At 31.2% G+C, this 26,313-nt stretch overlaps 1 protein-coding gene across 7 annotated transcripts in view; it reads left to right on the top strand.

Annotated features, from left to right (window-relative positions):
- The window catches only part of Col11a1 (collagen type XI alpha 1 chain), a 208,372-nt gene that overhangs the window by 179,121 nt on the left and 2,938 nt on the right, over positions 1–26,313 (top strand). For all 7 annotated transcript variants that reach the window (XM_078026837.1, XM_078026836.1, XM_078026841.1 and 4 more), the window contains 11 exons: positions 8,791–8,844; positions 8,980–9,087; positions 9,569–9,622; positions 15,929–15,982; positions 16,872–16,979; positions 17,520–17,573; positions 17,683–17,718; positions 17,817–17,870; positions 19,542–19,791; positions 23,065–23,177; positions 24,517–24,585. In XM_078026837.1, coding sequence (XP_077882963.1) covers positions 8,791–8,844; positions 8,980–9,087; positions 9,569–9,622; positions 15,929–15,982; positions 16,872–16,979; positions 17,520–17,573; positions 17,683–17,718; positions 17,817–17,870; positions 19,542–19,791; positions 23,065–23,177; positions 24,517–24,585 — 954 coding nt within the window. The remainder of the gene's footprint in view (positions 1–8,790; positions 8,845–8,979; positions 9,088–9,568; positions 9,623–15,928; positions 15,983–16,871; positions 16,980–17,519; positions 17,574–17,682; positions 17,719–17,816; positions 17,871–19,541; positions 19,792–23,064; positions 23,178–24,516; positions 24,586–26,313) is intronic.

Below are 26,313 nucleotides of genomic sequence, written 5' to 3'. Positions count from 1 at the left end.
ATAATTATTGTGAATGAGTTTGTTTGTAGATCTATTTCTCAACCAATTTATTATTGGTATATAAAAAGATTACTTATTCTTACATGTGACTTTTATCCTACATCTTTACTGAATTCATTTATCATTCCTAATAGTCTTTTAGTGGAGTCTTCAGGTTTTCTTTTTTTTTTTTTTTAATATATGGAATCAATTATACTGTCAGTAGAAGGAGATCATTCAACTTCTTCCTGTCTTGTTTGTATACCTTTCATTTCTTTCCCTTGCCTAATTGCACTAAGACTTCAAATACTATATTGGCAAAGTGGTGAGAGTCAACATTCTTGTTTTGTTCCAGGTTTTAGAGAAAATGCCTTCAGCTTTTCCCCATTCAGTATAATGTTGACTGGGTATTTAGCATGTATAGTCATTGGTGTTTATATTAAAGCAAATGTCTTCTATACCTAGTTTGTTTAGAGTTTTAATCATGTAGGGACATTATTTTACTGAATATGTTTTTAAATTGGTTGAGATGATCATATTATTCTGATCATTTTGTTGGTGTGAGGAAGTATATTTGTTGATCTGTGGATGTTGAAGCATCACTTGATCTTAGTGAATGACCTTCTCAATGTACTGTTGAGTACCATTTGATAGTATTGGGGGGGTGGGGATTCTTGTACCTATGACCATCTAAGTTTAGTTTTTGCTGTTGTTGTTGTGTTCTTGTTTTGAGGGTTTTTTGTTTTGTTTTTAATATGGATAAAATGCTAGACTGGTAGAGTGAGTTTGGAAGAGTTCCCTCTCTTTCAATTCTTTGAAATAGTTTTAGAAGATGTGGGCTTAGTTTTACAAAAGTTTGGTAAAAGTAGCAATAAATCCTTCTGATCCTGGGCCTTTCTTTTAGGGGAAATTTCATTACCGATTCAATCTCATTACTTGTTCTTGGCCTGTCAAGGTTTCCTGTGTCTGTCCTTTGTTTCCTGTTGTACCATTTTCATAATGTAACAATGTCTATAGACCAGCCTCTTGTAGCACCTAATAATTTTACATTAGATTGTTACTGAAAAGAAGACAATTGATCTATCAAATGTATTACAATTAACATTTTCTGTTTATCGAAAAAATATTAAAAAGACATGGAAAATTAAAGATCCATTAGGAGAAAATATTTCTAACATAGAGAAACTTATAAAGAATAATTTTTCAAAATATCTAAGTATTTCTTTCAAATTCTGAAAGAAAATATTCCAATAGAAAAAAATTAGCAAAAGTCATGAGAAGGCATTTGACAGAAATGCCCCACAAATACACAAATGATAGATATGATGTTGTTGAAATCAGGGAAATACGTACTGAAAATCACATGGTAATAACATCCTATATTCACCAGTTAACAAAAATCTACTTTTTTTGGCAGGGGGGCTTTTTATTATTAGTTGTTCAAAACATTACAAAGCTCTTGACATATCATATTTCATACGTTTGATTCAAGTGGGTTATGAACTCCCATTTTTAACCCATATATAGATCGCAGAATCGCATCGGTTACAAATCCCCGTTTTTACATACTGCCATACTAGTGTCTGTCGTATTCTGTTGCCTGAGAAGGGAAATTGCATGGAAATGGAAGGAGACCCTCATTGTTATACAAAATTACATATAAGAGGAAGTGAGGGGAAAGGGTAAAAAAAAAAACAAGGCAGAGAAATGAATTACAGTAGATGGGGTAGAGAGAGAAGATGGGAGGGGAAGGGAGGGGAGGGGGGTAGTAGAGGATAGGAAAAATCTACTCTTGGCAAACCAGATGTTAGAAAAGATGTTTTCAAAAAACGAGAGGGATTATTATTCACATCTATTCTTTGTTAATTTGTAAAACCACTTTAGAGAAATAGTTCTAAGTTACCTAATAGATTCTGTTCAACTATTCCTACCAACTGGTAGTTACATTTCTAGGTACATATCCTACATTATTCCTTGCACATGTTTACTGTGAGGCACATTTAAGAATGTTCATATCATCTTTATTCATAATAATAACTATAGAAAAGAAAAATTATATTCATAAACAAAAATATTTCATGGCAGTGAAAATGAATATATTAGAGATGCTTCAATCCAGAAGGATGAATCTCAAAAAACCTGTGAGAGAAAATATATTACCAACTGAAAGTGGTTTGACTTATATTTTCTGACATTATGATGGTGTGAAAAGTACAGTAAGTATAAACTGGCCTTCAAGTTTTGAATTTTGATGTTTTCCTAGGCTAGTGATATCATACACGTCATATACATCATAAGAGAGTTTCACACTGAGCAGCTGCCAGTGAGAAAAGAACTGGTACTCTACCAAGCACTGTATTGCTAAACTATAATATTCAACAGGTCAGGTATACTAAATGCATTTTCAATATATGGTATTTCCAATTTATCATGAGTATATTGTAACAGAATCCCATTAGAAGTTGAGGAGCATCTATATGTAAATGCAAAATATTGAACTGCAAAATAATATATTTCAACATTTTGCTTATATAATGGGCAAAAAAAGTAATTCATGGTTAGTATTCAAATACATGGTAAAAATTAAAAAATGATAAAACAATGATTAACAAAAGTTTAGGATGGTAGTTATTTCTGTGGAAGAAAGTGCATTGTAATTATGCAAAACAGTATATAGGAAGTTTCTGATACTGAGCTGCATGATGGAATGAATTTGTATGTTGAGAACCTAAGATCATAAAGTTATTTAAAGTAATAATTTATACAAATATGATGGGATATTTTAATCTATTCTAGTCACTTTGTTAACAAAATTAGAAGGCTGTGTACCCATGAATTATTAATGGCATGAGAAATATGGTAACTATGCATTGCTTACAATGTTTTTCACATGCATTTTGATATGGTATAATAAGCAGCATTAGGTCAGCACAGTTTAACAATAACATGAAGGTTTTCTTCATTTAAAATGTGACATCACAAAAAAGTGGCATAATTAAATCTGATCTGAAAATTGTTTAGCACAGTGTGCTAAATTGTTTCCTATAGTAGGTTAACATTAAGTGCCATGCACATAACTGACTTTATCAGTTTTACAAAGTAATCCATTTTTTAGACAAAATAAAAGGTATTTTGATGGTATGAAAATTGTTCTAACAATAATACCCTTATTACTAAAAGTATGGTTTGCTTTGTATAGTACTTGCGATTAATGCTTGGATTGTTTTAAACTACAGCCAAACAAACTGTTTGATTTAGTCAGGAGTTCTGCTTTAGCTTAAATAGGTGCTGTTAGCTATAAAAATGAAATAACATGAGGGATTAGTATTACTTAGTTCTTTTGCAACCTGCAAACCACCATCTTTCATATCTTAATATTAGAAACCAATAATTTAGAATGCAGTTGCATTAGAATCAGTCACACCCAGTTTCAAATCTGTTTTGTTACCAAAGAATATGATATATGATAAGTTAATTTCTTTGAGTCTCAGGTTTTTTTTTTCATTTATAAAGTGGGCATAATAACCTAGTCCAAAGTGAATGTGAGGACTAAATTAAATTAATATCATGTATATTTAAAGAAGCAAGCCCAGTGCCTACATTTTTTAGGAGTACAGACAGTAAGATATTACTAGCAACATTGAATAGAAGTTTCAAATTGTTGCATTATTCATAGATTTATTTATCAGTAAATAAAATACATAGGTGAAAGATTAAACCATTTCTAATTTTGCGAATGTGTAATTTAAAAGAAAACTTATTAGCAACAAGTAACTTTATAATAGAGTAGCTTTGTTTCTTGCTAAATTTTTCTTTTTCTTTCTCATTTCAATTTTATAGTGATCAATACTGAATTGAGTGGTGCATGTTAAAAATAATTTTAAAATACTAATGAAATGCATTTTCAAAGTACAGGATATTGTAATTTTGTTGGAATCTATACATATTTAAATTATTTATTCCTTCATGTAAATTCACATAACATATTACAAAGGAATTTCCTTTGAGAACAATTGCAGAAAGGGGGATAATTTAAATTCATAAAACTGCATATCAACATACTTTATATGTAAACAGAGATATGAAAAATTTTGGTATATATGTGTAATAAGAATTGAAATGCAAAAAATGTATAAAGGCATGAATTGGCGTGAACATACTCTATATACAAAGATATGAAAAATTGTGTACTGTATATATATATATATATAATAAGAATTGTAATGCATTTCACTGTTGTATATTTAAAAATATTAAATCAATAAAACTAAAAAAACCTGCATATAATTTTTAATAAAATAGATTTATAAAATAAGAAAGATTCAGTAGAAATTTGATAAGTAATAATGTGATTAAACAGAGTTAGCTGAGAAGTAAATAGTTGGGAACAAGTAACGTTCCATTGTAAGGTCATTCTTCAGACACTACAAATGTGTGAGGTCACTTTTTTTTTTTTTTAATTTGGTCAAATGAATTGCTTTGCAGTCTATTTCTCTTCAGTCCATCTGGGACAGGTAGTCTTAAGTAAGCTTTGCATGTATCTTATGGAAATTAACATTTCTCCTATCTCAGTTTCCCTACATTGGAGGCAACAGAAAGGCAGACCAATAACAATTTTGCTATAATATATAGCATCAGTAACAATTACTAGAAATGTGGTCAAAATATTATCATTTTTCTGGGAATGAATTTGACAAATAAATGATAATAAGACTTCCTAATAGAATATTGATTGTAATACTTTGAGTGGCAGTGATACAGAAACAAGATTCTGATAGTTATTGAACTAGAAAAATTACATTATAATTTGTAGTCCATGTACCTTAGGTCCTACATTTGTAATACTGAAAAATAAATATATCTTTCCTTAAGGCACCAGAAGATAGTACAGCTCACATCAATAAGCCTTAGAATTTTGATGCACAAGTGATCATTACAGCTAGTTTCATGTCCCCTTTACTGAAAAAAAATCTGGAACTAATTAATATTAACCTTATAACTTGAATGTACACATATTAAATGAAATTTTAAAGTCCAGCTCATATTACCAAAGGAAAGCTTATAATAAAAATCAAAATAACTGATATTATTGATTACAAAGGCCGATAAATCATATATATGCCTACATGTATGCCATAAATGGTAAATAGACATACATATATAGTTTGAGCATATTTAAGTGCACACACAAATACACATCATACATATGTATTATGTGTGTTACTATCTGTATTGTTAAATTTCAAATTGAAATGTTTGCTTTTACAAAGGCCCTTGAAAATTCCTATATCATATAAATATATAGGTGGAAAAATAAAGTCTAATGATAAAATGCATTATAAATTTTCTTACAATTTCTGTTCAGTAAAAAACTATGCCCTTTGAGGGTCATTACATAAACAAAGTGTACATTTAAATTGGGAATCTCTGCAGGATATATACCTCTTTCAGAGACAATCAAAAAGAATATTAAAAGTTCTGAAGAATCCTTAATTAAATTGATTTAACTTTACTTTTTAAATACTCAAAATGTTAGTGTTTTTAACACTGCTTAGGAAAAACTGTCCTAATGTTTTCTCTTTTGTGACTATTGTGGATTGAACCTGGGAGTGTTCTACCTATGAACAACATATACCGCTCTTTTTTATTTTTTTACTTATTTTGAGGTACAGTCTCAAAGTTGCCCAGCTGGACTTAAACTAACAGTCCTTCTGCCTTAGCTTTTTGAGTAGCTGTTATAATTATTTAATGTGAAAAATAAGAGCACTTGTTCACTTAATACATATTTAAATGTTCTAATAGCACTAAATTCAGCATAGTTGATTTTACTAATATTTGAAGTCAGAACCTTTCTCAAGTTCTCCCTTTCTGTACATTCCCTCTTTCCTCCTTGCTTCTCAAACCCCAACATCAGCATGCTTCCCAGAATTCTGCCCCTGTGACTCACATGTATGCCCAGACTCTTGGCTGACAGTCTGACTGAACTACTAGCAGTTCTCTGAAGAGCACATATACTTTCCATTCTATGCCTTTGTGCTTTCATGTAAATGTTCAGAAGGTAAACTGTTCTAAGGAAGCATCCTGCACTGTAAGGTTTAGATCAGATACTTAATTTTTAGGAAAACTTTCCCTACTGCCAAACTGGATCAGTGTACCTATTTTGCAAACCTATCTGGTCTTCATTTATTTTACAGTATAGTCTGTTTATTAACTTTTATGTCTGTCTCTGTAACTAAATTTTGGAAATTCCCTTAGGGTTACAATTTTATATTTTATTTGTATTCACCATGCATAGCACATTTCTGGAACATAAGTAATATTTAAATATTTGTGACATGAGTAGAAGAATGGATAAAATATAGGATAGATTATAAAATATGAATAATGGAAAGATAATAATAATAGAATTTTATAGGAAATGTATTTATCACAGATAGGAAAATCTGTTACAGCAGCAAATGCCAGAGAAGAACTAACTAGGGTTCTTGTTGCAAACCTGAAAAATGATCAAGACAAGAATTTTTCTGTGTGCATTGTACTAGTCTATTTTGTGCTGCTATAACTGAATACCATACACTGGGTAATTTCTAAGGAATAGAAATGTATTTGTTCATGGTTCTAAGACTGGGAAATCTGAGACTGATGAACTTCATTTATCAAGGGTCCTCTTGTTGCATCACCATGGCAGAAAGGCAGGGATGGAAGAGTGTGAGAGAGCACAAGGAATGGAGTCCTTTTACAATCTGTATTAATCCACCCACAAGGGTGGAGCCCATTATCCCCCACCTCCCTATGGTGTTGCATTGCTAACTGAGTTTCCAACACACACTTTTGAGGGGATGCATTTAAATCATAGGAGGCACTATGAGTTTTTTCAAAGAAAATTTCTAACTTTCCTAGGAAAAGCAAGTCTGCTTTTTTTCTTAAAAAGTAAAATTCTTTGTCATTTGGGAAAAAATGAAATAAATAAATTAAAATGAGAAAATAAATGGAATAGTTATTTAATAAGGACTCACACAGTAACAGTTATCTTTACACATACAGGAAAAAAAAAGTCCCTTTGGGTGGAAAAACCTTTATTTTAAAAATCATTTTGTTGTTGTAGTTATGTTGAAACTCTCTAGGCTCTTCAAACTCAGATTTTTTTTTTTTTAAAGATAGAGTGAGAGAGAGAGAGAATTTTTTTAATGTTTATTTTTTAGTTTTTGGTGGACACAACATCTTTGTTTGTATGTGGTGCTGAGGATCGAACCCGGGCTGCATGCATGCCAGGCGAGCGTGCTACCGCTTGAGCCACATCCCCAGCCCTCAGATTTTATTTCTCTCTCTTGACATAAAGGGTATTTTTTTCTGTTTTTACATGTGGGATGGTTTGGGTTTTAAAAAGCAGCCATTGATAAATCTATGGTATAAAGTTCACATATTAAATGTAATCTTTTGAGTTTAAGACTGCATAAATTCACATCACTAATTTAAGAAAAAAATCTTTTTCATGAATAAGGAAAAACTTACATTGAGCTTCATTATTTCTGTTTTCAATTAAGAGTCATTGTGATTACATTGAGGAGTATTTTAAATATCACACCAAAATAATTTATGGCTCAACATTTAACAGTGAGAAAGATTCAGGGTTTATGCTTTAATGCAGAAATATACTTGCATAAATAATGTGAAGTTTATATGTTTTGAAATGTTATTTTATGCATTATTAAGAGCATATTGCTACCACCTCAAGAGATGACTGTTTAGAATTTATACATTTCTTATATTGTGATTGAGGCACAGTGAATGTCAAATGAGGTTACAGTTCTGATATTGAGAAAATAATTACCAGTGTTTTCTTCACTGATTCTCCAAGATAAAATGAGTTCATGGAATTTGGAGTTTGATGAAGTGTTTGATATTCATTTTAAATATGAATTTAAAAAACGTGAAAATCTTGCCTGTATTCATCATTAGAATGTTATTTCAATAGCTGAAAAAAGTTAAAATGTAATTCCTCATTCTTCACCTTATTTTCACCAAATACCACCACATGGCTACTCTCTCCAACTTCCAGCTTCAATCTTGGTTAATGCTTTTAAGCGTAATCATTGACAAAACTGAAGTGAACAAATGGAAAACAAGAGGAGTTGGGGAAGAAATAAAAAAGCAAGTTCTAGGAGATCACCAAATTTCTTATTTAATCTTCCCATACATATGCTTTTGTATGACATCTTGAATGTAGTGCTTTTTTATATTTTTGCTCTAATGGTAGTTTTTAAGAAGTGATACTATTTTTTAATGTTACTTATTTCTATGAGTTATATAGTTCTAGAGAATGAAAATACTTTGTTGACCATCATGATTATAAATGTTTCTTCAACCAGGACATGTTCCTTTAAGGATGTATAAACACATCCAGATATTCTTAGATCAAGAAGGGGTCCACTCTTAAAATATACATAAAGATGGAAGCAAAATTTAGTATTCAATTCATTGCTAATAATTCAACATAATAAATGATATGAGTATTTACACTCATAGTAACTATCTTACTTCATCCGCATTTTTAAACACTTTATTTTTACCATTAACTTACATTGGTGCTATACTATTGTCTGTAGTCTACCCTGTGTTTTACTTTTAATATTGGGGTGAAAGCTTATATGTGAAAATCATTTTAATTTTCCACCTTGTGTTTGAAACCTAATATCAATAGAAAAACCAAAATGTATTAGTCTGTTACAAGTTAAATTGGAGTATTTGTAAGTCAGTCCAGAATTGCAATATAAATGTGACACATATTTAACTGCTGTTTTATGTTTATAGGGTCCTCCTGGACCTGCAGGTTCAGAGGGAAGACAAGGTGAAAAAGGTGCTAAGGTAAAATATACTTTACAAATATTATGTTTCAAAATCTTATAATACATTAAACAAGCATTTATTTCAATACATTTAAAAATAGTAAGATGTCTTTTTCTGATTATGGGTGCATTTGTGTATTTTATTTTCTAATAGGGAGAAGCAGGTGCTGAAGGTCCTCCTGGGAAAACTGGCCCAGTTGGTCCTCAGGGTCCTGCTGGAAAGCCTGGTCCAGAAGGTCTCCGGGGAATCCCTGGCCCTGTGGTGAGTAAGCATCTTAGCTGAAAAATGCTGCCTTGAAAATAACATTTTATTTCTGAAAAAAATTATGAGCTAAAATGTTTCTGACAGCATATTTCATAAGTTATATTGAGAATGTTTTGTGGGAACTCAGTAATTATTATGTACAGACATTCCTACATATTTAAGTATGTCATTTATTTAATAAGTTCATGGTAAAATTCTAACTTGCAAAGGAAGAATAGGGAACTAAACCCTAATTTCTCAATGACATAAAATTTCTTTGCATGCCTCTGTGCACACATATGTATGTGTGGCTGTACTGCATGCAGACAAGTACATGGAGTTGTAACTTTAAACACAAAATTGCTCACAGTATTTGTAGATGTTTTTCATGTAGTATAATTCACAGAGGATTTTTGCTGCTTTCCTTTCTGAATTTCCAAAATTGAAAAAAAATACATAATCATTTATTATTAATAAAAATATGATTTTTTTTCTGTAGGGAGAGCAAGGTCTCCCTGGAGCTGCAGGCCAAGATGGACCACCTGGTCCTATGGTGAGTAGCATCTTTTTCTTTATTTAAAGAGAGAATTACTGAAACAAAATTGTCTATAAGGTATTCCTGAAATTTTTAGATGGTAACTTGCTTTGCACCTGATACAATATTCAAGGAAGTATGTTACTCATACCTCAAAAAATTCAAATATTTCTAACTGATAGATACATGGAAAAGATGCCACTTGATCACAAGAATGTTCCTTTTTTTTAACCTTTTGGATGAAAAAATTATTTCCCCTCAGAATAAAATGCCACTAATGGCCTTGCCAGTCATTTTCCTAGTACAGACAGTTCCCCCAAATGCATGCAATTAAACTTTGCTTCCTGGTACTTCATTTAAAAGAGTAATGTTAGTACAGGCTTGCAGTGACTTCTTGACCAAATAAATGGTTCTTTCTGTGAGACATATAGGCTGAAAGATAAGACACTAAACCCTATTAACAAAAAAAGATATGATTATAACAACATTCACGTTTAGTCCCTATTATAAACATTATGTGCAAACAATATGCTTGAGAAATGTAGTAAAGCAGTGATTGACCAGCATACTATTCAGAGATGCATTTTATTCTAGCATGTGAGTTATCTTTGCTAAAATTTGGGCAGAAAATGAGAAAAAAAGACTTGCTCTTTAAAATCATTGCTTAGTAGGTGACTTGTTTGCTTTATGCATAGTTCAATTTCACAATACAGTTATTTTAACTCCACTATCCAATAATAGTTATATTAAAGGATTAATGCAAACAGCAAGCAGTGTACATTGCACTATGCAAGTGTGGTAAAAATTGGTTTAAATGGTCAAGTTCCTCCATATAGTAATTAAAATTAATCATTAAATTAGTTTAATTATTAAATTAATCAAACTATTAAATAAATTGTTAAATTAATTAAAAATTTAGTCAAAAGCCTCTTGTCATGGATATATTAATTATCTCAGGTGCCTATATACCCTAAAATCATCAAAACTCAGATTCACAATCATAATTATTCAAGAGGAATTCTGGCCATTTTTTTTTAGGATGGCACAATTTCCCCTCAGATACCTACCAAGTATTTCATAAATGTTAAAGTATTATTTTAAACTTTTGCTGAAGAAGTTAAAGATTACTTATTTGGTAACTGGATAATTACTACCAAATTGTAATTGACTTCAAGCTGGAGATTTTCAACTGGACACATAATCTCATCAGCATGGAAATAGGGTCCTGGCTGAAACAGGATCACTCCACAACTACACTACTTAGGAAATACTCTCCTTAGATTTGGTAAGTGCCTAACTGCACAGGGTAAGAGCCTGGAAGAAAAAATACTCTGCCTTAATGTCATCCTAAAATTTGCCAGAAGTTCTCTTATTATTATTTCAGGTTTCCAATAAGTATGCTGACCTTTCTACAGATGAAATAAAAAAAAAAAGTACCATGCTGAAGATTTCCTTTGGCTAATATTAAAAATAAAACCATCAGGCATACCACCTGATTCCAGCTTGCAAGTTTGTACTTCTGACTCATAAGCAAATGTAAATTTAGAGTTCAAGGGACTGAACAATCCTTTTTAGGAACAGTGAAATGATGAGCCACAGAAATAAGCAGCATGAGCCTATTCAATTCTCTGGCTGCTGGTTTTGTTAGAGAGTACTTATTTATGATATGAAAATACTGTAGCTTTTTCTTAGCATCAGTTGGCCTTCGGTGTGATGTCTAATCTCTATGAAAATGGTACTAAGTCTATGAGGTGAGGATGGATTGAGCTATTACCTTAAAACTGCTACTTTTGGCAATTTAATGAGGTTTTTCAATTCAACTAAAAATTATTTATTTTAACAGGTAATGTTTTAAGCAGAGTGAGAAGTGGTTTATCATGGTTACTGGTTAGGATCATTTACTAAATCCAAACTCCCTATTTTCAAATCTGTGCACTGCCATTTACTTGTGGGATGACATTGGAAAAGTTGTTCTTCCTTCTTCTCTTTCTCTCTAGTTTTAGTTTATTTATAAAATGGGATTAAGAGCATCTGTTTCATGAAATGGCATAAAATTTAAGTGAGTTTAATTTAGTTATTAATATCTTCTACCTCCTGGAATCTTTATGCCTGTTAAATGAGTTATTTTTATACAACTTAAACAATTGATGGGTACTACTAATATAAAATAAAGAATTAAGTGAATAAAATAATGATCAATATTTTAAGAAACATCAGTTGTGTCTTTTTAGTGAAAAGAAACTAATTTCACCTCAGTTTATGTGTGTGTGTGTGTGTGTGTGTGTGTGTGTGTGTGTGTGTGTGTGTGAGAGAGAGAGAGAGAGAGAGAGAGAGAGAGATTTGGAAGATGTTGACTATTAGAGCAAATGGAGAAAGTCAGCATGTACAGTTACACTCTCGGCAGTTAGAACATGTGACAAGTACAATAATCAAATCAAGCAGAGGATGATAAGTATACCCAGAATAAAACCATTTAAATAATTTCCAATAGAAATCCTTCCCTGATTAGAAATATAAATTATGAAAGAAGGAAACGAGAGGTGTATATGTGAATAAGATGTGGGAGATAGAGATTTGAAAACTTACACAGTTTACATTCAACTCAAAATAAATCACATAAAATTGCTTTGAATATACTTTTTCCATAATTTAGTTTTTCCTCATTACCTTTTTAAATATGTTTGCACAAGTATTCAAGTCTTGCAAGATTCAGCTTGTTACTAGAGTTCTGCAGCTGTCTATTGGGTATCCTCCTTTCCCCTTGTAGAAGCTGCCTGTAACATCCTACAGCAAAGTTCCAAAGTTCCACTAGTCAAAGCTACCTAGGTCTTCCCATGCCCTAGTGTTTAAATCCAGTTTAGCTGTTCAATAAATCAACTTATTGTACTTGGTTGGCCTTCATCTTTCCAGATTGGCTGGTACCTAATTAGACTATTGAACTCAGATAGTCCATCCATCAGCAGCATAGATAATAGTTCACCATTTTTATAGGAACTTTATGGAGACAACTTTTTTTAGAGTGAAATGAACAGATATCAAACTCTAAAAATTATATTTCCTTGTTGTCTGCTCCACTCTGTTGTCAACTTGACTAGAGTTTTGTAGAAGTGCTGTATATGCCTTTTACTTTAAATAGCAAAATACAAATGATAACATTTAACTTAAACCTCTCCATATGCATTAATTCTATACATGTGCATATACACCCATGTGTATATATACAGACATATATGGACATATGTACATTTAAAATCCCCATATGGAACTTAGGTCGAAAAAGTAGAAAATGTAGGCACCAACAGAGAAGAAAAGGACAATGACGAGCCTATGTAAACAACTATGCTCTTATTTTTGCTTTTAAGTGGAACTGGTGGTTTCTTTAGTACATATCGAAAATTAAATGTGAATAAGAGTGTTTTAAGTAGAAAAATAATGGTAACTAAATTCTTATGTCTGCTAGAGGTCAAAATTAGTGTGATTTAGTAACTTTAAAAATTGATATTTATTTGATTTTTTGGAGGCAAAACTATCATTTAGTTTTAAGCTTTTGTTTTGCTTCATATTCTTTTAAAATCATATTCATTCCAGTGCAACTGAAAAATTATTCATTATTTATCTTTGGACAAGTTTACTTAATATTATTATGTATTCTTTCTTTTCACAAAGTGATAAATAAAATATCTGATAGCATTATTTTTCAAACATAAAAGCCTGAATAAAAAGTAAGATGGGTTACTGAGTTATAATTTTATTTTTTTGCTTTAATGCTACATTTAAACTCTAAAAGGGGATGAGATGCTTGGCATTTCATAATGATTAAACAGGTTGAAATAATAAAGCATTTGCTTTCCACTAAATTAAACAATATCTCATGATTTTATCTTTTAAAAAAGTGTGGGATCTGCAGTTTCTTTAGGCTTCAGCGCATTAGAGCTTTGAGATGCAGATCAAGCAAATATTCCATAAAGCATAATACTGCAGGGGGAATGTTTGATTGTGTATTCTACACACTTAAGAATGTATGGTCCCTGTTTTCCATTTCTCTTTATTGCATATGAATTATGTATTTCCCTAGGGGTTTTCAATTTACAATGTCCTAAAGAGGAAATAGAAAACATGTAACTTGGAATAACATTTTATATGCAGAATTGTTGTTTTTGAAATGTTCCAAGTTCAGAAGGATATTTATAACTGCTCTCAATATCATAACATTATCAATTTCTATTTTCAGCTGATGAAAATACAAAATTGATTTTGCTTGGCAAATTCATCCATAGATAAGTTTGTAATTTCATAAGAACTTATTAACTTAGAGGGATTAATACTCTTTTCCTTTAACTCCTTCATGAATAATTTTATAGAAAATATTTAAAAAATATTTAAAATGAATTTGAAACACAGTGTCTAGTATATTTCTTATGAAGCCTGAAAACTAGAATTACTGTTTTTTTTTTTAATTTTAGCTTGTACTATTAGAATAGAAGGAAAAAAAATAATAGGTACCCATCTATAGTCTAACTAAAGCTAATGATCATAATTGACATTTGTGTTATGCTTCACTATTTATCCAGTCTTTCATAAGCCTGATTTTTCTTTCATTATCACCATATTAAAACATAGTTACTTTTATAATATTTTTATGAATAAAGCTCAGAGATATGAGATAGTAGACTTCAACATTTGTGACTATGACAGTGATTGGGAACATTGATGTCCAGCCGGCAACATCTTTATCAGTTTTCCCCCTTATAGCAAAATTTCTGTAAAGCATATTGTTTGCATGGAAGTTTGAATATAAAATGAGATGTGAAGAAAAAGCATATATAGATAGCCTCTTTAAATAATTTTGGGGTTTTTGTTTTTGTACTGGGGATTGAACCCATGGATGCTCTACCACTGGGCTGCTTCCCCAACACTTTGTGCTTTTGATTTTGTGACAGGGTTTCAGTTTCATATTTTTAACCTAGAAAATGTATGGATTTTTAACTGATATATATCAAGTATAACCAATATTCTTAAATGTTTAACATACATAGTTCCTTATTACAATTACAATTTTTTTTGCAGTGCTAGGGATCAAACTTATGATTACATTTTAATTAAAGTGATTTTCATAGGCTTCTTTTATGCTTCTTTGTTCTAATACATAGTTTGACCCTGTACCCTAATAGTGACATAAGCTGTCTAAATGATTACCTGATTGCTTCCTTTACCATTTATACTATTTCCTTAAAATTTTTGCTCTTAGGGCTTCCTATAAAACATTCTTTTCAAAATAGGCTCTTGGGCATTGTTTTCTTTCACCTGTCATTTCGGATAAGACTAGAAAAAAGTAGGTACAAATTATGTACATTTAATTATAAAATCATTTGTCTAGTAAACTAAATAAGTCATGTTTTATTTTAATATACATCGTATCCTCTATGTGCTCTGATTTGTATATTGATTAACTGGATTTAGGGTTTGATACCACAGAGCAATGTTTTTTAAGCTTTAATGAGCATCAGATCTATGAAACAGATTACGGGATACAACACACAATTTCTGGTTCCGTTGATCTGCACAAGGTCTAAGAATTTCCTTCCTAATAAGTCCATAGGTGATACTGACGCTAATGTTTGGAGGACAGCACTTTGAGAGATCCATTACTATAACATATTCTAATGTTCTTTCTTGTTTTTGTTCTGGGGATTGAACCCAGGGCCTTGCACATACTAGTCAAGTACTCTACCACCTACCTGCACCCCTGTTGGGTATTCCAATCTAGATGAAAGGGCAATGTCAAAATCTACTCTTAGGATATATTTAAAAGTGAATAGAGAATTTTTTATAGTCTTCTTTTTGTCTGTGGCTTAACAAAGCAGCATAATTGTTTATGTTAATACAAAAGAGAATCTAACTTAATTGGCATAAATTTGTTTGATGATTAATTTTCTTCTCATTAGAAGAATATTGTTAGACACATGTACATTTAATACTGCATATACTTTGCATAAAGTATTTTTGTCTGTTAATAGAACTATATAAGGAATTTGTCCATTTTTATTATCAATATCCACACAAACTATGGCATATTTCTCAATTCATATTTATTTAATCAGGATTATCAGTATTATGGTTTAATGTTATTGTCAAAAATTAAACCAGGATGTGTTAAATATATACATTTACATGGAATCTTGAAAAATAAACATTGATCATTATGAACTTTTTTTAAACTACATAGTTCCCAAATCAAACTAGCTCTGTGTTAAGTAATATGATTTTTATATTTATGCCTACTCTCAATGTGTGTGGTTTTTTTTTTTTTTTTTTATTATTTAGGGACCTCCTGGTTTACCTGGTCTCAAAGGAGATCCTGGCTCCAAGGGTGAGAAGGTAAGAATTTTTTAAAAATGTGTTGTTATACTTTTGATGTACTAATAACAGAAGTCATTACTTTTGCAGATTTAAACCTCTCAAAAGGAAATTTCGAAAGATAGCTTTGTCATTCTAACCATGAAAAGCTACAACTCTCAGCTTCTCAGATGTGTTTATAGAAGAGAAAGTATGCAAAGTAATGGTGGAAAACGAACCAGAATCCAGTGTTGTATCTTCTCAGTGTGCCCTTTTAGAAACCATATGGAGAAAGCATATGGTTGTACTAAAATAACTGTTCACAAGATAAGCAGATGGAATAGCAAAATGACCACTTTTATGTTTTGAAACATAAAAATAATTTAAACTAGAAAAATCTTTCAAGTAGTAATCCGATCTCCAAGAATTTATACTGTGTTGCACTAAGTAGAGAAAACAAGCTTTTTTTTTTTTTGAATGGCATTAATATTGTTTAGAATTTAAATCTCCCAATGTTTTCTTAAAACTGCCAAGTCTCTGGAGAATAGAAAACGTTTCATATTAAATTAGATGCTTATTAAAATAATGAGTTTTCCATTGTTTATATCATCAATATTACTTATTGATATTGTTTTTTTAAGCTGAATGATCCTTACATGAAACATCAAAGATATTTTTAGAAAACATTCAGTTCTATAACATACCAAACCCCTAACAGAGGTTGCACTTAATGTTAAGTAGTAAAAATCCTGTTAAGCAAGAAGAGAGGGAGGATCTTAACTTTACATTCCATTTAGAAAGGTTATTTAAATGTATTTTATATACATTTAAAATTTTTATTTCATGAATTTAATGTGCAAATATTTTATGACTAGAGTTTACTAATGGCTCTAATTTATGTACTACTAAATTTTTCCCCCCTCTTCCAAAGGGCCATCCTGGTTTAATTGGCTTGATCGGTCCTCCAGGAGAGCAAGGGGAGAAGGGTGACAGAGGACTCCCCGGAACTCAAGGGTCTCCAGGAGCAAAGGGGGATGGGGTGAGTAAAAGCATGAATGCTTCTTCTTTCTCTCTTCCAATCACACACACACACACACACACACACACACAACTTCACGTATTTCTTTAAACATGACCAAAGAAGTACTTTAGAGCATCTTTATTGGAGTTTGTTTTAATCAGTGGTATTTTCAAATGATGTTGATTTGACATTAGAGTAAATACATTAAAAATGTGAATTATTAAAATCATAACAATCATAGTTTAGTATTGGCAAAACCGTGTTTTGAATCCTCTTCACATGCAAGTTTATTCTGAGTGCTGCAGGGATATAAAATATATATGTACATAACCTTCATACTATAGATATTTATTTAGTATCTCAATATCTATAGACAGTACACTAGGTGGAAAAATTCAGATTACTTTATAAAAGCTATTTCTTAGCTTCACAATGGAAAATTTTAGGCTATTCTTAGGGGTTTTTTAATCTCTACTTTGTGGAATGCATGTTTTTATGCAAAGCATGGAAATGGAATTGCTGAGGAAAACTCATTAAATCAGATCATTCTCCCTCTAGGGAATTCCAGGTCCCGCTGGTCCCATTGGCCCACCTGGTCCTCCAGGCTTACCTGTAAGTACTGGACAAAGCAATCTTATAAGTTACAGTTAAGCTGTGAGTATAACAAAAAGGTACAAATGCTCTAGATTTTTAATCTGTGGCTTTTGTCTGCATTTTCTAGGGTCCTCAAGGTCCCAAGGGTAACAAAGGCTCCTCTGTAAGTGCTTCTCCCTTTAACATTTTAATTTTTGAGTGAAGTCCATTAAATTACTTTGTTCTCTACTTACATTCATTTTTTTTTTTTTTTTGTAACAGGGACCTGCTGGCCAGAAAGGTGACAGTGGTCTTCCAGGGCCTCCTGGGCCTCCGGTAAGTGCATGTTAACAAGAATGATGTTCTGATAACTTATATCGGGAGACTGGCAGCGATTTGTTTGCAACTATAAAATGGATGAAAACTATGTACTGTCCAAGGTTCTGATTTTATAACAAATGTAACTATGTCAATTAAGTAATAAAGTCTACATGCCAATACCTATGAACTGATTTGACTCTTTAAATAGAGGAAACCTTAATTATATATTATAATAATCTTTATTTTTTTTTCAAAAGAATCATGATTTTTATCATACTTTAATGAATCCAATTAATTGTATGCCACAAAGATACGTTTACCTGACTTTAGGAATAAAGAGAAAAGTTCAGATGCTAGGCATTGTTTTTCTGTAACATGTAATGATAGTAATAGAAACAAAATAATAACTACCATTTATACGTACTTATATTAACCAGACTTAAACACTACTAAAAGGTAGAATTGCAATATATAAGAATAGGAAAGAATACTTAATCTTCTTTCTTGAGTTAAAATGTGTCCAATTACATGTCTACTAGTTTTCTAGGACTACCCTGACAGCATATCAGAAGACTGAGTGGTTATAAAAACAGAATGTATTATCTCACAGTTCTGGAGGGTAGGAGTCCTAATCAAGGGGTCAATAGGGTTGTTTTCTTCTGAGGGCCCTGAGGAAGGATTTGTTCTGAATCTCCTTTATATTGTCTTCCCTCTGTGTGTGTCTCTGTGTTCAAATGTTCCATCTTTATAATAATGTCAGACATGTTGGATTAGGGTCCACCCTAATGACCTCATCTTAACTCCTGCATCTCCCATGACGTTATTTGAAAATAAGATCAAATTTCTGAAGTATTAAGAGTTATAAATTCAGTATAGAAGTTATTCCAGTGTTCACTTTAACCCATAACAATGTGGATTAAATATTTGGTGTGGTTCTACTTTTACATAAACATAAATTGAAGTCTGATTACTTTTAAGTGTTAATTTATAAAGATATAAGTAATACATATTGAAGCACACTAATGTTCTGTTTCAGAATATAAATGTTTGTGAAATGTAATACATTTTATTAGATAGTGTAAGAGCTTTAAAATGTTGCTCTAATCTGTAGAGACATTTTCGGGGGAGAGGGGTAGTGGGTACTAGAGATTGAGGGGGGCGGCACTTAACTACTCAGCTGCATCCCCAGCCCATTTTTTATTTTTTGTTTTGAGACAGGGTCTTGCTAAGTTGCTTAGGGCCTTACTAAATTGCTGAGTCTAGCCTAAAACTTGCAATCCTCCTGTCTCAGGCTTCTAATTTTCTGGGGTTACCAATGTGAGCCACTGCGTCCAGCTGAGACTTTAAAATATAGTTCCAGAAATAGTGTGTCAATGAGGAGTACTCAGAAAATCAGAGAGTAACATATATAACATGTTAACAGAAAACTATGCTACAATGTGCAGATAAAGTGCCAGAAATCTGACTTGTGCACCTACCTCCATATTTCCACCAGATAATTTTTAAAAGAAATTACAAAATTTACATATATACATACATATGTGTATTTATTCATATGATTTTTTTCATATATCATTTTGCAACTATAGAAAAGCTAAACCAACTATAATTTCTTATAAGCTTGGTGAATATTTTTTACTTTATGTAACACTCACATATTTTATACCCACTTTGTCTTCTTTACAGGGTCCACCTGGTGAAGTCATTCAGCCTTTACCAATCTTGTCACCCAAAAAAATGAGAAGACATACTGAAAGCATGCAAGCAGATATAGGAGATAATATTCTTGATTACTCCGATGGAATGGAGGAAATATTTGGTTCCCTCAATTCCCTAAAGCAAGACATTGAGCATATGAAGTTTCCAATGGGTACTCAGACCAATCCCGCCCGAACTTGCAAAGACCTGCAACTCAGCCACCCTGACTTCCCAGATGGTATGTTAATAATACATGACAAAACAAATGTACTGAGTTGCTAAGTTACTGAAGTGCATTGTGAGCTCGTTAATTCTAATTAAACGTTTAATATACTCTCTAAATAAAACTAGAGCAAACAATTATTAATGCTACTCTTGTAGACAGAAAAAGTCATTTACATTGTGTAATTCAAGGTCTTCTTTGGAAAATCCTTGTCTGTTAAATAAGGTTTTCATTGAACTGTGACAAGATGATTTTTGGATAATGATTGCTCACACAAATGCACTTGGCCTTATAAATAACTCAGAATGGGTATTATGTATGCATCCATATGTGCATATCACCATACAATTGTCACTAACTTACTAATTTACTTTATATTATTATGATTAATATAGTACATTAAGACAATCACATTAATATTAATTAATATTTGCATGAATTTGATCAAGTACTTTACACTAACATGGATAATCTGAATATGATTAAATAGCATAACATGAACATTTGATCTATCAGTTTAGCAAAATTTGACGAACAGAATATTTAAGGATTGGGATAACTTGCAACAAAAATCTTTCTTTCATTGATCCACAATTATCTAGTAGAACTGTTCATATTTTGCTTAATAAGGATACTGTCTTTTGCCTAGAGCTTGGAAAAACCTATACATATCTATTTTTCTGAGAAGGAAAAGTTCAGCTATGCTTAGATAGTTGATTAAAGTCATAATTACTTAACTAACAAGGGGGTAGATATTTATGATTAATAAATCTTCCCATTGATACTGAAATACTTTACCTCCCTTTACTTCTAAGAAAATATTGTTTTGTACTATTCATCAAACAATGAATTTTATAAATTAAATCTAAATAACACAGTGAAGATAGGAAAGTCTAAATTAATTCATATATAGCCACTATAAAGGAAAAATATCATAAAATCTTACTTTCTTAAGCATAGCCAATTAAAACTAAAACACAGCTAGTAGTTAAGGATTCTGTGCAAATTGATAATTCAGGGTCTTCCAATTTGTGTTTATTTAAATGAAAAATACACATTTAGATCTGTGATTTATAAAGAGATTCTTACTTTTAACTGGCATTATGTACACAAACGATTTAAATAATTTGGCTTGAGCCTGTGCTAGAAAATTTTCCCTTCTATTCACAAATTAAAATATACTTGACCAATCAAAGAATTTCCACTGAAGTTTTTATGACATTTAAATGAGAATACAGAGAATACAGCTACATAATATACATGATTCTTATACTTTAGATCTCAATGAATAAGGTAATCATACAAAATTGAAAATTAAATGTAAAAGCAGCATGTACTGAATTTGAAAGCACATATGATTTAGAACCAGAGAATTTTTTAAAGTATTATAAACTTTAAGAGTGGTAATCCCACTGTGGGCTGTAGTTTCCAATAATTTCTCTGTGATAACTAGCTTCATTACTTCTTAAGTGTGACATCAAAATATGATTAATTAATTAATTCTTGAATACTACCAGGTGCTGTTTTTCATGCACACATTCATAGATGAACAGAAAAAATAATGTTCTTGACCTATTTATTATCTAATGGTAGAGACAGAAAAACCAAAAATATTAGTTATAGCGTATTATGGACAGTTATATGAAAAGTGGGTATTTATTTTTGTAGGGGATGAATCCATCTTGTATAAACTCAATATTAATATTGTGGGTATGACATTTAAGCTGAAACTTTAACATAGACAGTCACACTAAGAATCAAAAGAATATTCCAGGAAGAAGATGCAGCACATTTGCAAAGCCTTGAAGAGAAGATTTTGATGTTTTCATGAAATTAAAAGAAGGAGATTGTAGCTGAACAATAGTGAGCAAATTGAAAAATGATTTGAAGTGTTTTTGGAAGAAAGTAAAATGAATTCAAAAGAGCTGGTTAAGAAACTCTAGGACTACTCTGGACAAGAGGAGACGGAGGCCTCATTTAGAGATATGGCAGTAGAAATGACATATGAGTAAATTGGAGATAAATTGAACATAGTATCTACAGGATATTGACCCATTTATTAAACAAAGATATCTGAATAATTAAGCTATTAACATTATTTGAAAGACTACTTAATAGAAATGTTAATTCCATAAAGTGAAATAAAATTTTTTCCCATATAATTCAAACAATATATTCTTTAAAAACATTAAAATATCAAAGACAGCACAGTTAGCTCGGTTGATAAAATCTTAGATATGATTTTTGTTCTCTTGTATATTTTTCCTAAGAATTTCAATTTGTTTCAGATGTGTATGTATTAGTAGTGTAATTGTAAAAAGTGTGAATGTTTTTGTTACCTGATAAACAGTAGAAGCTATTAACTATTAGAGTACTTCCACTGTTTTCATATAGTAGAAGATAAACATTGAATGAAGTTGGAGTTTTGAGAGTTCCAGTACTAAGCTAAGCTACCAGAGCTTTTAAAATTATAAGTTCAAAACCGTTGTATTCACATAACTCAAATTCACATTTAAAATTAAGTTTAGAGCATGATGTGATAGGAAGAAAGCAAAGTAATTGTCACAGGTTTATCAATTTTGTCTCCTAATAATTCTTGTTAACAAAAACCATTCTGTCAATTATTCAAAGAATATCTTTATGTTACTCCTAATCTTGACTATCTTTACTCACATAATGCCAAAATATTAATCATGATTATTCACATGACAAAATTTGTTTGACCACATTGCATTAATGGCATTAATAGCAGGTCACATTTAAATATATAATTCAGTTCTCCTTCTTAGGATCAACATTTACTACAAGAAGTTGTTGTGTAAAATAATGTGAAGGTATGATTTCTGTGGCTAAATAGGTACTCCATTGTTACAGATGAATAAATTAGGTCAAAATGGATTATTACACTCATATTTCTAAAATAAAGTACTATATAGTAGATTTGGGTTCAACTAGATCTGATTCCATTATACATGTAATTTATTACACATGGATTCACAGGATGTTATTATTTGAAGAGGTAACAGATTAATACCTAAAAGTGGTCGGTATGACAAGAACAAAAAAAAAAATATTTCAGATATTGTTCCTTTACAAAGAGTTGAGGCAAAAAAGGAAAGGTCACTCCAGCTAATCAAATATATACCCTAATTTGCCTAAAAGCATAAAAGTAACGAGATCTATGAATATTGACTTTCCTTATTTCTCTTTTTAATAAAATTAGATTCTCATGCATTTGATATTATTGTTAATGAACTTGGGTATGACCTGCTTTTTCCTACTTTCTAGGTGAATATTGGATTGATCCTAACCAAGGTTGCTCAGGAGATTCCTTCAAAGTTTATTGTAATTTCACATCTGGCGGTGAGACTTGCCTTTATCCAGACAAAAAATCCGAGGGAGTAAGTACCAATCTGTTTTGGTGGCGAATGTTGACAGTTCCTGCCATGTTTTTGCAATATTGAACTAAACAGGAAAATTATACTGTCATATTTTCATTTATCTGCTTTTCTTACAGGGTAATTAGAGCATTTCATTTGCATAAACATGAATAAGGCACCCAAGTGATGCATAGAGTTAACAAATACTTGTTTCCTTTATTTTTTGCCCAGATGTATTCTTTAGGCACCTGCTTGCTCTCTAAAATTCTATGGTTTTTCCATGACACATCACAGCTGAATCTCAAATTTTAGTACATCTATAGTATTCTTCTGCCCAATTATCACATGGTAACACTCACAGCTGCGTATTATACTCAAAATGCAAAATTTTATAAAGAATTTTTCTTTTACATAAAATAAGAGCATTCTGTACACTTACATGTGTTAGATGTTTAGTCCCTTCACACACACTCCATACTTTTCACCTAATGGTATCAATATACTTGAGTTATATCTTTAAAGCTACATGCAGATCATTAACAGAATCAGAGATTTTCATTAGCATAAGTGCATTTTCCAAACAATTTCTTTAGAAAATGGCACAGGCTCATAGAGGTAAAGGAACTCCATAAGACAAAGCAAATAATTTTTTATGTGTTATTGCTCTTTTTAGGAGAATATTTAAGTTGGTAACATCAGAATGATATAGTAGGGTCAGGAGACAAAGCAACTTCCATCTTCCAACCCAACTTATCACATGGCAAGGCATAATACATCTCCTCCAGCCCCCAAAATAATCCCTGGCAAAGAAAAATGCTGCCCCTCACACTGATTATTCAGATTTCCTAAGATAAAGCCTTATAAACTCATAATTTACTGATTCTTTGCTTAATAATAAATGCAAATCTATAAGGGATTCTTTATATTCCCAGAAGAAATGATTAGTCTTACTTTCTACCAATGACTTTTCTGGGACATCTCAGCCTTAGTTACTGGAGAAATGTTTTCAGAATGCTTCCTTTTCTTTTTGGGTTGATGCTGGCTGGCATCTGGAAGATTTCTTTTGTGAGAGATTACCTGAGAGTTCTAATGATGTCCCCTACAGCTGTTAGTCTGCCTTTACCAAGTTATCTCTCCCCATTTATTTTTAAACCACTGAGGAGATCATGAAGAAAATGATTCAATATTTATTACATGCAGTTCATAAGATCTATCTCAAATGTGGCTCTTAATCTCATTTTATGTATATTTCAAAAGCTCTTTAGCTTCTTAATCTTACTAAAATTTACCCATGTAGACAAAAAAAATTATCATTTATAATATTAACCTAACTTTTAATTTTCCTGTTCCTTTACAATAGGTAAGACTTTCATCATGGCCAAAGGAGAAACCAGGAAGTTGGTTTAGTGAATTTAAGAGAGGAAAATTGGTATGTTATTACCTCAGCATGAAATGGTTTATTTCAAATTCCATAAGCCGAGCTCAAATTATATAGCCCTTGTGTTCTCCAATTTGCTCCACCTAGCATCTCTTAGACTACTATGATATCCTAAAGCAATTTAATTTGTTTTTGTATCAAAATAGATGGAAGTACTAAATTTCAAGTTCTAGACAAAGTCATCATAAAATTAATTTTGCTAAAATTATCAGCAAAAGTATTTAATATCCATTTAATATCTTTGACTGTCACTATTTCATTTCCTATTTTCTTGATCCCTAGTTTATTCATTGGTTTTCATTTCATGAAGAACTTGTAGCATGTACAATTATTTTTTCTGGTTGTTACCTTTGGGAATATAGTGAACAAACCTACCTTTTATTTGTATTGTAAGCCAAAATTTACATATTTCCATACAATTACCAGTTTCCCTTAAAAATTTTGTAAAGATATTTTACGATTGTATGTTAGACTAAATTCATATTAAAAGCTATTTAAAATATGTGTTTAAATTACTTTAATTAGGAGTTAACCAAATTTAAGTGTTTCCCACTTATCCAAATAATTATTCAATCAATTAATATTTTTTTAAATGCTATTATTTTTCACTGATGAAAATTTGTACATTTATCATTACTATATAAACATACATATTAATGACTTATAATTTCCTAGTTTACTATTCAGGTTAGATATTATGTTTCCAAGCTACATTTTTATTTGTGTATGAGTGTAAAATATACACAAGTACAACCCTGTGTGTTTGTTTTGTGAAGTTTTATTTTCCTTAGAGTTCATTGCCAAAGTAAATTTTTCCCCTAAACTCATGAGGCTCCTCAATATCTCTCTGTTAATCAGTAAGGAATAGATAAAGTTTTTAGAAGAAGAAAAGTCAGATCAGTGCTTTTGTATTGCCTTCATGTATAAATCACAGTGAATTTGTAATGTTTTTTTAATTTAGGTTTATACATTTCTCTTATGCTAAGTGATCTTCATTATGCCCAACAAAAATTTTGTGAAGATGACATAAGACAAGTCTTAATAATTTACATTTAAAACTATTTTCCTGCTATAAATACAAAATAAGTATTGACTCAACAATTATTAACTCCTATTGTCTCTGCCATTAAGCTGGGTGCTGGTGATAAAACAGTGAAAAAAAAAACACATATATATAAAATCTGAGAATGGACTGCAACAATTATTAACTCCTATTGTCTCTGCCATTAAGCTGGGTGCTGGTGATAAAACAGTGAAAAAAAAACACATATATATAAAATCTGAGAATGGACTGAAACTCTGCTTTGAAAATTATAAGACCAAAACACCTTGGAAGACTATGGCGCCCCCCAAAAAAGTACAGGAGCATGATCAAAGAACAAAAGCAGTTAACCTTTGCATCACACTGAGATTCCTTGGTTTTCATTGTTTCATTATTTTACAATTTAAAAAAAAAAGATATGAAATATAGTGAAGTATTTCCTCAAAGTAGAATCATTTTTTTTTTTCTGGCAGTGTTTACTGATTAGGAAACAATAGACCTTGTGATTTTTGTCAAAGATAAGCAGTGGTTAGAGTAAGTGAGTTGGAGATAGAGACCTAAGTTCATAAAATCCTGTCTCTGGGTCTTGTAACCCTCAATTCACACTTTTTCTCAGTGGGGTTACAAAAGGGCTGTTGATTCATCTACATCCTTCCAGCATCAAGTTCACTGTCAAC

Source organism: Ictidomys tridecemlineatus, chromosome 11 (assembly GCF_052094955.1).
Source record: "Ictidomys tridecemlineatus isolate mIctTri1 chromosome 11, mIctTri1.hap1, whole genome shotgun sequence".
NCBI lineage: Eukaryota > Metazoa > Chordata > Mammalia > Rodentia > Sciuridae > Ictidomys > Ictidomys tridecemlineatus.
The sequence above is the reverse complement of the archived record's forward strand: the minus strand, read 5'-3'. Positions and strand labels throughout refer to the sequence as shown.